This window comes from Grus americana, chromosome 2, assembly GCF_028858705.1.
Source record: "Grus americana isolate bGruAme1 chromosome 2, bGruAme1.mat, whole genome shotgun sequence".
Classification (NCBI taxonomy): domain Eukaryota; kingdom Metazoa; phylum Chordata; class Aves; order Gruiformes; family Gruidae; genus Grus; species Grus americana.
This window is the reverse complement of record NC_072853.1, coordinates 92,978,093-92,992,188: the sequence shown is the minus strand read 5'-3', so window position 1 is coordinate 92,992,188 and position 14,096 is coordinate 92,978,093. Positions and strand designations below refer to the sequence as shown.

Genomic DNA, 14,096 nt, shown 5'->3' with positions numbered 1-14,096 from the left:
GAATTAACCCTCCACAGGTTAGAAGCTTGCTGGGCGTTGCTGTTGCTTTAGCACAGGGGATGACCGAGACTCCAAAATACCACAATAAAACATCACAGAGGCACTTGAAGAGCTGAGAAACAGATGTGAGCAATACATCCTGGAACTGCAAGGTGCAGAAAGAGACAGGCATCAGCTTGTATACTGAACAGAGCATATACAGGGAAAACAGCATAAGCAGTTCCAGCAGTTCTTCCCTTGGACAGAGACACTGGTTGGAAAGAAGATCAGTGAGCCATCAACCTGAAAGCAAAAGGGACCCATCCCAGACTAGCAGTTATCTTCTGTGACATAACTTTACTGATGACTGTGCCTGTTGTGCTGGACAAGGCATAGGGGATATTTTAATGTCCGAAAATGTCTTTAGTTTAATGACCCTGAATTTACACCATGTGTAGTGGAGTACAGGTTTACATATCAACATCAGATATTAATCTGTATTTAACTGGGCCATATCAGAGGAACACAGCTTGTCAGCAGTTGATACTTTGCTCAGCAGACACCACAGTGCTCAGCAGGAGGTGATGTTAGAAGAACATAGGATTTGCAGAAGTACAGGGAGACCAATATAGAGGCAGACCAATATAGAGGCAAACGATAGAATTTGAAGTCCTGGCATTGTTACTGCTTCCTGAGCTTGACATAATTCACATCCCCAAAGGTACTAAACAGTTGCTGAGAGTAATTGCAATCATATTGATCCAGAGTGTTAGCAAGTTGTGTCTCAGGTGGCTATATACTTAGGGAGAAAACATATTTTTTAATAATTTGCAGAAGGTGGGCAGCCAAGGGGTGCTGAGTCTGCTGCTTAACCTGAGAACATCTTTGTAGTTTACACTTATACACCCGGAGAGTTTCTTGGCTGTAAGCATGCTCTGTGCTCTACTTCCCACTCATCTCCTGTTCTCAGCTGCCCCGCAGACCACTCACAGACCGGCCAGTGAAGTGCTCTGGACACACAGAATCCCACATGCACTGCAGACATACTGCCAGACTTTCTAGGTAACCAGGTAGCTTGGAGGCAGCTTTGGAGGGAGTCTCTTGTCACAGTCAGATAGGTAACTACAGCAGGCCAAAATAAGCAAACCAAGGGACAACTCTGCATGGAAAATCAAATAACTAACTCCGGGTGATGACAGCATTGTATCAAGAGCAAGCCACCACTACAAGCAACAGTGCAAGGACCTCAAGAGTAACTGAATGTTCTTGGAAAATGTACTGAATATATTGGAAATGTAAATACTTGGATTTGTTTTTTTTTAAAAAGTGGTATTTAAGGGCTACTTAGATTTTGGCTGAGAAAACAAAATATGGAATAGAGAACTGTATCTTTCACTGGTTTCCATTTTCCAAACACAGGAAATCTTAAGACATATCCCATTAAGCAGAACCTATTGAGAAAATATCAAAATAAAGATCGCTGCCCAGTGTTTTGGCGGGAGGCAGGCCGCGATTACTGAATACCACAGTCTACGCTGAGTATCACGTGATGGTGGAGGGATGGGGGACGACCTCCTGGCACCGACCTCAGCTGCTTCTGCGGCCGATTCAAAGATTTCTGATGACTTTGGCGGGTCACACCCTAATGGCTCTCAACTGATGGCTGAACATCTCAGTGATGTTCACTGACTTTCAACGGGAACTTCAAAACTGACCTCTTTCTACTCTGAAGAGTTTTCATGGACTCTATAAACAAGTCCAATGGATATTATGGCCTACTGGCTTCCTACAGAGAGGTGTTGTGAAGGCTGTGTTCTCCTAGGACTACATGCATACTAACAGGAAGCAGAGGTTAGGTTATTATAACATTATTTTTCCATTTGAGGACACTTTTGACGTGTGCTTAGAGAAACAAATACATACCTATCTTATCAAGGGAACGCGTTTGGATATTTTCATTCACACTCAGCAATAGACTATTCTTAGTAACTAATAATATACATGTGCCTCGCAGTATGCTTTTTGATAGCTTTGTTTCTATTCTTTAGGGATCTAATATTTTACTATATTTCCAAAGAATCCTGGATTAAAAGAAAATATTTTACTCTTTTTATAACATGGCAGTTTCTCACAGTAAAAAATAAGTAGAGCTGCCACTAGGACTGATTTCTTTCTTATATATGCATTGGAGGTAAAGGTGTCAGATTGACCTGGTAAATATGCGCAAGTCAAAGCAGCATAAATTAAGGGTTAGAACTGACTGCCGTAAATGTTAAAGAAATTATGCGTTTTTAGCCATTTAGTAAAACCAGAATTTTTAAGGCCTATTATATTTTCTGTCTCTATTATCTAAATGTTTAAACCAAGCACTCCACAGCAATTGTAGTATCTGCACTTCATTTGCAATCCGTCATGAGTTTGAAGGTGAATTTATTTTTTTTTAAAGCCTGAAGTACATACAAACAAAAGTATCTGCTGGCAGGTTTAGAGACATGGAAGTGCAGTAATTTGGTACATGGTTGCCATGGCAGCTAACCTACATCTAAATTATCCTGTATGCTTTTCTCAGCTATTCCCTAGCATTGTTCCTCCTGGCTGACCTGTCATTTCCTTGGGTTTTTTTTTTTTTTTTTTTTGGGACCTGCCTTTTGCAAAGCCTTCCTTGTGCCACTTTGGCCTCATCTGCTGGCTCAGCCCTTTCTTCCTGGCATAGTCCATACTCCGTTGTTGTTATCCGTTAATGGAAGGGGAAGCGAGAGGAGTACGAGGCAGAAGGAGACGGTCTTCCAGCTACTCTGCCTGTTGAGAGCAGCTTCTCGAAAGCTCATTTTTGCTGAAGTAAACCACAGTGGTAACTCCCTTCAGTTTCAGGACTTAAAGCCTGCTGCAACATCATCGTTTTTGATGAAGTTACTGCAGATTCACAGTGACATAATAAAAGTCAAATTTGGCCTTGAGACAGTGACTTTATCAAATGATGAATGAATTCTGCTCTGTGGATACATGGCAGTAAATCAGGGTGGTCTCTCTTCTACCCAGAAAACAGGCCTTGAAATTCTTTAGAAATGTTTATTACCAAGTAGAAATATTAAAAGAAAAGGCAATGAGTCCTCCAAGCTCTTTCATTTCCATGGACCTCCCTCTCACTACAGTTAGAAAACAAGCCTAGTGCTATTTATGAATTTTAAAGTTTCATTATTTATTTCTAGTGAAGCAGTTCCTTTCTATCAAATTGCTCTATTTCAGAGGAAAACCATTCCACTGGCTATTTCTGACCAATCATCCTTTTTATCTCCCTTCTTGCCACCTCTGAGAACTAAGTTGTGACGCTGCTTCAGGGGAACCCAGCCCGGGTCTTATCAGTTCCTGACAGATCATGGATAGCTGACATGCTTTCTGCCTATGGCTGAATGTGAGCTCAGGGTTTACAGAAAGTGAGATCAGCAGATAAGAAGTAGAGAGTATTTACTTACTTATTTTTAACATGGTAAGCTTAACGTACTGTCAAAGCAGAAGTTTTGCCTAATTTTTTTAAGAAGGTTCAGTTTCGGTATCAGTTTGGCTGTTTGTTAGTTTTCAGGCAATTGCCTAGAAGACGATCGCTGCTGCTCAAGACCTGGCATCGCCAGATACATTTGCGTGTAAAGTCAAGAAGCAAGGATTACTCAATTTATCATCCTCGTATCACAAAGAAGTAGAAAAATCCCTGGATTTGTAGGATTACAGGCCATGCTAAAGTGATATCTCTTTTCAGGGACACTGAAAGCTATGAGATTCAGCAAGAGTTTTTTGCTCTTATTTTCTGAGTTCATTTATTCAGTCCAGTCATCTCAGGATAGCTTGCTTTTTAAAATGGACTTTCAAAATATATAAAACAGTGTGGATACCAAGCACAAGGAGCAAGATCCTGAGAGGTGACAATGAATAAACACTTTATAGCGATTTAGGCTTGCTGAAGACCTGCCCCCCATAAATGCATTATGTGGTAGTTTATTAAACAACAGCTGAAGAACTAAAATAATCAGGCTTTGGAATAACTGTCAAGAGAGACAGGTCTGGCAACAGTATCAGGATTCCCCTTCCAGACCTGTGGAGAGGAAAAGGAGATACTATACATCATGGTAAATGTTTAAGAGAGAAATGGATTTCCTCCCACTGCTTTTTAATCTTGGCATGTTACAACCTCCCACTCTAATTTTTACTCTTTCGCTGTAGAAAGCTGCATGCATGCAATAAAATTCTAATAAGGGAAAGCACTGCAGGCTGAAGTAGGCATCCTGAAGGGAGTCACGAAACTTGAAAATAAAACAGAGAATCACACTTCCCATTCAGAAAAATGGGAATGCGTGACACGTCCCATTCAGAAAAATGTCAGATACTAAGTTAGATATATTGTATTCCACCTGTATTGCTTAATAGAACAATTTCACATGAATTGTCCATGCACAGTACTTTTCAGGGCTCTTTTCAAAGGTCAGAAATATTGATATTTGCATTTTACAGGTGGAGAAACTGAGTTCTGGGGAAGTGACTTTGAGCATATTGACCGCAAGGCCTTCCAGTTATCATGGACCTCTAGCACAACACAGATCCCTGCAGTTATCAGGGATATTATTTATTGTTTATCCTTTTGTCTCACAAAAAGAAACTACTTGCCAGAGTTGCTGACAAGGAATTCTTTCATTTTGAGGGCACAATGTGTTTAGTAGTTATTATGGCAAGCTGTGATTCGTACCATTTGGACCTCAGTTGTATTTTGCATGGCATGAGAATAAAGTAAATTACATTCTGGAGAGCTTTGCCAATGAAATATTAAAGCCAGTATCTGTGATAAAGCTCACTGCTATGCTTTTCAGCAGTATTGAGGGGGAAGGGAGAAGTGCAGTACATTAAGTTGGGTGGCTATCCTTTGTGGCCTTACAGAGAGACCGCTCTGATGGTTTTGAGGCCGATGATGACATGATACAGGCCCCAAACTCTGTGGAGCCTCAGGGAGGGAGATGATCAGGAAGGGTTCGAAAGCTGAATCAGTGTCTCCCTGGTGTTCCCCTGTTCTGCTGTGAGCTGAGGCAGGGCCAGGGCTGGGGCAGTCATGAGGTAAAGCCAAGGTCCTGATCCCAAGTGATCCAGGTTGAAGCATGCGTGGGTTCCTGCTGCCCTGCTGGCACAGTTCCATGAGGGAGATCCAGGGATGCAGAAAGCAGCGGGGGCTGGCTCACTCCGAGCACCCCCTAACCTAGGTTGAGGTGTAGCTCGGCATGGCTCCCAGGGCCACCCAATTCAGAGCAGAAGTGGCCTAGTTTCAGCAGCCCCTGCTGCTTGCTTTCTTCTTACAGCCCCAGGATAAGATTATGCAGCAAAGCTCTTGCTAGCACCCTGCCTCCTCGCCAGTCACTCCATGCACCACTGCCACGGAAGCTGGTGCTACGCTGCCCACCAGCTGCAGACCCCTCCAGAGCCAGTCCTGCCTCAGCTGCCCTGGGCTGTGCTCCTTCCCCTGCAATTTAAGCATCTGTGGTGACGATGTGGCTGTTTCAAGGCAAGTTTTCCAGCTTCTTAGGCAGTTAAACTGATGGCTTAACTTCTGTTGGCATTCAAGCGTGTCATCGGCTTCTGTGGGAGCAGCACTAGTTTTTGAAGACACGGCAATCCAATGACAAGCCGCTGCAGGGGCAGGTGGTCCTGCTCCCTGTCTCTGTGTGCACTGGTCTGACCCCACAGGGAGCTGGCTGTCACCCCCCAGCTTTTTGTGGGGTTAGTTCTCTGAATGAGTCTGGTGTTGGGTCAGGCAAGTGTCAGGGTTGCTTAGGAAAGGGTCACAGCTGTACTGTTGAGTGTAGCGTGGAGGATGTGCAATTGCCTCTCTGGCAACAGCTGGCATTTGATTGCAACTGGAGGCTGTGAAATCATCCTTGTAGAGTATGCTCATACTGGCAACCCAAAACTCATCTACCCATCATTTCAGAGTTCATCCATCAGTTATTTGATTCCTGGCCTTGCTGCCTGTCAGCTTTACCCTGTTCTCCACCTTTCACCTTTCCACTGCCTACCTCAGGCTACAGATGCCCCTGGCCTGCTCAGTCCTACCGCAGCGTGCCCAACAGATGACATCTAGACATGACAGAGCTTCGAGTCACAGGTGACACATGAATACCCATGTAGTTATGTTTTGTTGACTTTTGTGGGTTTTTTCAGTATAGTATTTGTTTATGTAACAACAACTGCTGAGAATAAAGATACAATTGTCTACAGTAGGGTATTTCAAGTATTTCAGTGTTTCACACTGATGCATGTATAAATGCATAGGGAACCTGAAGGTGGCTACAGAGCAGCATCCGTCTTGCCTTTGTTTTGCATTTGAGCCACTAAGGATTTAACAGTTTTGGGGGTGTTATTGGGCTGGTTAATAGGAGAGATCTTAGATAGTAATGTCCTATCCCCATGTATTTAAACTGTGTGCGTCCCTTAAGTCCTTGCCTGCACTCCCTATTATATTAACTCTTTGGAGTAAATTTCCTTCACTAATGACTAAATCCCCAATCACTACACTTCCCAAAACACATCCCTGTGGCTAGCAGGATATGGCTGTATCATGTCATGTTTACCCACGCATTAGGGAGCAAAAGCATGAATCTGGAAGGACCAAGCATGGCCTTGCAGCCACGCTTGCCAAGACTGCGACGAGCATCTTTCCCTGCCCGAGGGCAGCCGGGCCAGGTGGCCTCCAGCAGTCCCTTCCCACCTCAGCCAGTCTGATTCGGCAATGTTTGCTTCAAACTATTTGCTTTCTGCTCTCTGTTCGTCTCAGTTAAGGACACGCACGTTCTTCGTGTACTTGCCAGCCTACCGTGCCTGCAACGTGGCCGGGATCAAAGACCAGGAGCCCAGGGCACAGGTCGCTTTGGGAGGCCCTGCTCTCCGTGCAGCCCGGGCCTCACGCCTGTGCCACGCGCCTCTCCTCGGCCCAACACCTGGCCGCCGGCACGGTGGAGAGCTACGGGCTGGCAGGTGGGAGGCTGCTGCGGCGGCAGCCCCGGCGCCCAAGGCCTGGTGCCCACTGCGCCTGCCATGACCCGTTTGAGGTCGAAACAAACCCGGTTTCAGTACCGCAGAGGCAGGCAGGCAGGCAGCACCTGCCCGTCCCAGTGCCGCAGCCCTGCCTTCCCCGGGCGCACCGGCAGCGGGCCGTTCGTGCCGGGGGAGCCGCGGCGCGGGTCTGCGGGGCTGCGCCCACGGGAGACGATCCTGACCCCGCCACCGGCGCTTACTCATCCCCTCAGGAATGGGGCGAGGCCGGGCCGCTCTGAGCGCCCGCTGGGTGCCGCCGGCCGCTACAGGTGGGGCAGGTCGGCGGCGCGGGGGACGCTGGGAGTTGTAGTTACGGCGGGCGGGTGGCGGCAGGGCGGCGCGGCGGCGGGGACTACAAGCCCCAGGGCGGCCTGCGGCCGGCGCGCCGGGGCTTTAACCGCACGTGGGGGCGGTGGCGGGAGGCAGTTCCTGGTGGTACGGCCCTACGGCTCGCCGCTCCCGGGGGTGGCCGAGCGGAAACCCGCCTCCAGCCGCCCGGCAGCTAGGAGAAAGCCCCGGCCAGGGCGGGGGGAGATGCGCCTCACCCTTGCCAACAACGGCAAGCCGCGGCCATCCTTAATTACCAATTAGCTCGTCCCCAGTCATCCCCGGCAAGCACTGTCCCATGCACGCTGACCCGCCGCCGGCAGCTCGCTAGCCGGCAGCCGACGGCTCTTCCCGCGGTGCTGGCGTGCGGGTCGCTTAAGCCATGGGGAATGGGATGAACAAGGTAACGCCGCTCGTCGTTGTTCCTGTGCGTGAGTGCATGTGCGCGGGCGAGGCGAGGCGAGGCGCAGCGGTGGCCGGGGGTGGCGGTCCCTCGCCGCGGCGCCCCCTCCTTTGTCTCGCCCCGGGCGGCGGGCGCCGCCGGGGCAGTCTGCGGGCGCCCGCTTAAAAAGACGAAAGCCAGCGCAGGAGAGGCTTTTCCCTTCAACTTTGGGGGTCCCCCACCCCGGGGCGAGGGGGGGAGGGAAAAAGACCGTGGCTGCGCCGCTCCCTCGGGGCGCGCCTCCTTCCCAGCCGCAGCGCGGGCAGGGAGGAGGCGGGCAGGCAGGAGGGGGGCCCTGGTTTCGGTGATGTTCGCCCGGGCTTCCCCTCCCCGGGCGAAGCGAGCCCCCGGGGCTGGGGGCGGTCCCGCGCCCCCAACGGTCGCTAACCGCCGCCGTGCCCCCCGGCGCTGGCTTCAGTCAGCCGCAGCGCCGGGCCCTTCCCCGCCGCGGGTCGGGGCCGGCTCCCGCCTCGCCCGTGCCCCCCGCTGGGGTGGGCTGACTTGCGGCAGGACCTGGAGTCCCGGGCTGTCAGTCCGGCGAGGGCAGCGAGTGCGGGATCAAACCATTTGATTTCTCCATCCCTTGCTCCCCTCCTCCCTCAAACAGGATTTTGGGCGCTGGCCCGCGCCCCCTCGGGGGTCTGCCCGCGCTCTGAGGGCGCAGAGCGGCCGGCGGATATAGGCTGTGGCTGGAGGGCTGGCCCCGGTGCTGGTGGGACAGGAAAGCGCTTGGCCCCAGTGGAGATCGCAGCGAGGAAGGAAGATGGATCTGTTTTGCAAAGGGTGTTGGCTTTTTGGCAGTGGGGGCTTATTGTAAGTGCCGATTCCCCTGGCATGTCCTGGTGGTTATCAAGGGACAACTGTGATTTTTCTCAGTATCTCCACCTCTCTTTTAAACCCAGGTTTGAAAGTGTGGTAGTACCTAGCCTTTTATATATAGCTTACTATGAGGAACACAGTTGAGTCATCTCTTCTGTCTTAACATCCTGCTTTGAGTACTTTGGGAGTAGCTTTGCTGTGAGCGTGGCCTCTTACAAAGCAGAGGAGAAGAGCTAGGGATAGCCGCTCACAAGTTACTCAAGTCTGACATCCTCGCCTCTGGAAGTCAGACTGGTGAACATCCAGAGTGCTTAGCGTGCTGCCTGGGATATCCTATGGATAGAGATGTCGCAATAGAAACTTTAGGCAGGGGGAGGATCTGGCTGGTAGCCCAACCGAGTTAGTGGGTAGGAGGTAGAGCCTCCCTTGGTCCTTCCTTCCATTTTTGGTTTCAGAGTCTGGGGATAATGTTATGATATGTAGCTACTCCTTGGAGGTAACTTCCAGGAGTGGCCAGTTAGGAAGAAACACAGCTGGAGATACTTCTTTTAGACTTCTGGTATGTTTGTAGTATTTTTTCTGGGAATGTTTTAAATTATCCAAACATTTAGAGTGACAGGATATGGGATGCTAAAGTTGCAATCTAGGGCAGGGGGGAAAGGACAATTCTCAACCCTTTGAAGCTTAGCATTCTCTGCGTTACATCTTGCGATGGTACAGCATGGGCAGGAATTGGCAATCTGTGACCCCAGGCAATTCGGTCATTTTAATTCTGTAAAGTGTTGCCCTAACATGTACCAACTGGAGCTTTTGGGCCAAGCATATCACTAATTTAATTTTTTTTTCCTCCCTTCCTATGGCTGTATCCAAGAGGATGAAAAGTTCAGCAGTCCAGGAGGAGCCGGCTCCTTTAAGGAGGCTACAACCGTGCTGGGTACTGGCCATCAGGGTTTATTTTTGTAGGGGTCCCACGTGTAGGTCTGGTACTTGCCACCTTCAGAATGTGCCCCTGGATCATCTGTTCCTTTTGATCTTGTGAGTCAGCGAACACTGGAGGGGCAAGAGGAGGCGTGGAGTCATTGGCGACAATGTTGGGGGGAATTTGCTTGACTCAGTGTAGTCTACCAATACAAATTGCCTTAGTTTCCAACTGAAGTGTGGTTTTTTTTGTGGTAGACAGTAGGAGAAGATAAGCAGCTTATCCGATGGTGGATTATTTCATTTAGGGAATCTCTTTGTACTGATGCCAGGGGAAGAGGATTAGTGGTGACCTGTAATGGGTATAGTAAGGAAAAGCTCAAGAGATTGCTACAGCTGCTGTTGCTGCTCTTGTATGCTGAGCCTTTCTCAGTGGCATGGTCTCCTCCTGTTTTTCTGTCACATGATATTGATGTATTTTGCGGCAAACAGCAATGGCACCTGACTTTGTGGCCATTAGTGCTGATCAAGGGCTGGAGGCCTGGTATTCTTTTTAGGTGGGGTTTGTCTTTTGTTTCTAGTTTTCTCTGTAAAATTAACTGTGCTTAGTTTTTTTCCTTAAGCCCACTCAAACCTCCTGACTTTTCCCAAATGAAACTGAAAGCATCGGTTCATAAATACCCTTCTTATCTTGCTCTGAGAAGGAGAATTGGCTAGTGAGTGTGCATTGACTTGGCTACTATTAATTCTTTTAAGTACAGGATGAGTAATGGGGTCTGACTTAGGAAATTGTCTGGGTGGCCTGATTTGTCTTCATGCTTAATGTCTGACTTGTATTCAAAGTTCAAGTTGAAGTCTGCGGTTGAAAATTACAACGATGTTTTCCAGGAGCTCAAGTCTAGCAGCTGAGATGGTGACAAGAGATTGTAGTACTTAGATTTGATTATCTGTGAACAGGATATGCTTAGTGAAGAGGTTTTTCCTGGGTTTTAGTTCTTGTTAGTCCTGTTACAGTTAACTGTCCGTTATTCATGCAGACTCTTCTGAAGTGGCGAGTTGAGTGTTATCTCTACAAAGAGAGTTGCTTTGTAAGAAATGTAAATCAGTGTGGATAGTTACAGCCGATGCAACCAGTTCTATGGAAGCCAGCGAAGCTGTGCCAGTTCACGTCAGCGGTGAATCCCTCTCCCTGACCCGTGCCACTCTCCGGTACTGCTGGACAAGGTGGGCTTGTCGGCTACTTCTGCAGCGCCTGGTCGTCTCACAGAAAGCCCCACGAGCATCTCCAGAGTGCCCATTGATACTAGTCCATCTAGAGGCAGTGTCAGGCAAGGAGTTAGATGCTTTATTGTAAGCGTTTGTCTATGTAGGAAACAGCAGCAAAGTAGCCCTTTAAGCCATTTTCCAGAGCGGTGTATTTTCAGAGAGGACTGATGAGAAGCATTAGCAACTGGAGCAACTATAGTCCGTTGCAGGGCTCTGCCTCTGTGCAAGGTAAAGAACGTGAGCTGTTTTCATGCGAGGTATGAACGAAGACAGATGTTGGTATCCTTGTTGCTTGGTTGTGCAGTCCTCTACATCTGTTATTTAGTCCGTGGTCATTATCTCAATGTTTCGGATGATATAAAGAGGCTACTGTTTTTATTCATAAAGCAGTGGTTGAAAAGTTCACAAAAACAACCACTTATTTTTCATCTCTTCTGCCTCCCACCCCTTCTCTCTCACACACCCCTAGCAGCCATCGGCCTTCATTTTGCGCGGCCTGGAGTTGCAGTTACTGAAGGCAGTGTGAGATGACACAGCTGAAAGTTCCCAGCCATAGTCTAGTGCCGAAGTATTAGTCAGCACGGCATGAAGATTCACTTCTTTCCAGGTAGCTTTCACCCATAGTAATGTTTCTTGCTTCTAGAATGACTAGGACAACAGGGGTAACATCTGTCCTTGGTTGCGCTGTGTCCTAATTTCCTATCTAGCATACAACGTTGCTTCATGATGCACAAATGCAAACTTCTGGATTTTTCCTCCTTTGCCAGCACCACTTTAGGAAGCCTCATTTTTGCAACCCTCCAGTGTTTCTTGGTATCTTTAATTTATAATGTCTAGCCTTAATGATTGTGACTGGAATTTAAGCTTTTATCCTCTCTTGAGAGCACGTATTTGATGCAGGAATAATGTCCTGGAGTCTAAAAATGCCATAGTCTACAGTAGTGGTGGTATGATTTGAGATTTGTGTTGCAGATAGGAAGTACCAGACAGCTATTTAGAAAGATCAGAAAGGCTTTTTTCATTTTTTTTAACTTTTTTAAGCTTGAGGGAGCTGACTGGAGTGATATGGTTGGTGAAATTCATTCATAACTTGACACTCTTTTGCATTAGAGCATGTTTTTTGTTTGCAGAATTTGGCCCTTAGCAATGACCCTTGGGTACTCTGCTCTCTGGAGCAGCTACTGCCTTCTGATTCCTAGCCTGGTACAGCGGCCTTTGAGCTGCACTTTTAGCAGAATCATCAAGCGTGCTTAAAATCATGAATCAGTCTGAAACCATGAGTCTTGTGCATGTGGAAGGGACAGCAGAAAGTTGCGACAGTGCTTTTCCCTACCTAATAACCTGGCATTGGAAACTGTCCTGCTGTTTTTTGGGGTTTTTGTTGCCCTTATATGAATGTTGAATTTGTACGAATGAAAAATGAAGAGGCAATGAAAGGGGAGAAACCTGTCTGAGCTTATCTGTGCAAAGCTTACAGGTGTCTGTTTGTACCAGACCGAAGAAACATTTTCTTGTCTGACTGGTGTTGTCATGCAGCCCTTAATTTGTAAGCAGTTCAGGTTACAGCAAGGGTCCCAGAGAAGTGGGCTTGCCATATTGGTGGCAGAGTTGAGCCCAGTGGGTAGAGCTGGTATGACACAGCCGAGAGAGAGAGAGCACCCGGCAAAGCTGAGAGGGAGGAATGTTTGCACGAACCAAAGCTGCAGGGAGTGTGAAAAGTGCTGCAGCCCTTCTGTTTTCTGCAAGGCTAGATAAATAAGACTGGACCTGACATTTTTATCAGATGAAAGCCCTGGAGTTAAGGCAGATCAGAAGCTATTTTGCAGGCCCTTCTGCCAGCCCGCTAACCTTTGCGTGGAAAGCTGGGTCACCTTTCAGCAGGAAGGTTGCAGTGAAGTGGAGGCTGGGGTGATAATCCCTGATGAAAAGTCCTTCATGACTTTTGGAACTTCGCGGCTGCTGGACCGAGCAAAATGGGTGGAGTTTTCCCTTTAAATAGCTGTGCCCGAGTGACTGTTGCCGCTGTTGTGGTGACACCTGGGTGTTGCTAAGGCTTTAGGAAGTCAGCGCTGACATATCTGTATTGGTGGTATGCTCTGCATGCACTGAGGAAAAATGGATCGTATGGTCTCACCACCACAGTTCTGGTTTCTTCAAAGGATGTGGGTCAGAGACTTCAGGTGGCAGAGAATGAAATTCTTGGCCAGAAAGTGTGTGTTTGGTGTGCTTAGGGGTTTTTCATGTCCTTATTGCCGTTCCCAAGTTGGGAGGGTTATGAGAGGGTGAGAGGGGTAGCACTGCAGTGTCACCCGCCTCTCTGTATGTGTGCATGCACGTGTCCTCAGGCTGAACAGGCTAGTCCTCAAGCTGACCTTGAAAGTCCCCAGTAAAGGAAGTCCTGTAACTGAGACCTGTGCAGGCTTCTGGGAGTGTTGGGGTGAGTGGGCAGATCTGGGAGAGAAATGTGCAACTCAAGGACTTTCATCAATTCTCTTTCTATGTGAATACACAACTCGCTGTTTGCAGTGATTTCCTCTATCAAAGAGCCCCGACTTCCATGGCATTGCACTTCAAAAGACTTGAAGGATGTTGTTCTGCAGTGCTTTGTCCAGTTTGCTTAGCAACTTTAGGCAAATCACCTTTTCTGTATGAAGTTTCATCATTAGTTAAATGAGGGTGACTCTTATCCTGCTGGGGGTGGGGGGGGGGAAGGAGAAGGGGGGTGTTGTGAGGCCCACTCTGTATTTGTAAACCGCTTTTGCTATCCTCAGAGAGCCTCCATTATGTGAGAGTCTGCATGATTAACAACCTCCGGCTGTCAATGAACACTCTCAAAGCATGGCGTACCTAAAGCTATGTAGTTCGAGAAGGTTGCAATAAGGCACAAAATGTTGTCAGCGCTTTTTAGACTGCATTTCACAATAGTCTGCTAAAGTAGTATGTTCCATCCTGTATGCAAATTGAACTTTGTCAAATTGTCTTACCACAAGATATCTATATTTGATACTATATTTCTTTCTCACAGATTCTGCCTGGCTTGTTCATTGGCAACTTTAAAGGTAAGATTAGTTTTATCATTATCTCTAGGATTACTTAGCAGGGGTCTTAAGGTGTTGTTTCGGAGGCCTACAGAATTCTCTGACATCTCTGCAGTTTCTTTAACCCCATCTTGCTTCATTTCTGGATTCACCTGGTAGCACTTAAAGAAGAACTTGTTTGCTCTCTCATCCGTGCGCTGTGCTGCAAGTACTTTAAGAAAAGAAAAATGAACACCATC

General features: G+C 47.8%; 1 protein-coding gene across 1 annotated transcript in view; it reads left to right on the top strand.

Annotated features, from left to right (window-relative positions):
• Positions 1–7,469: 7,469 nt before the first annotated feature.
• DUSP22 (dual specificity phosphatase 22) overlaps positions 7,470–14,096 on the top strand; it is a 43,553-nt gene continuing 36,926 nt past the window's right edge. Inside the window, exons 1-2 of the mRNA XM_054815737.1 lie at positions 7,470–7,777; positions 13,845–13,878. Of these exons, the coding sequence (XP_054671712.1) occupies positions 7,757–7,777; positions 13,845–13,878 (55 nt within the window). The 5' untranslated portion in view covers positions 7,470–7,756. The remainder of the gene's footprint in view (positions 7,778–13,844; positions 13,879–14,096) is intronic.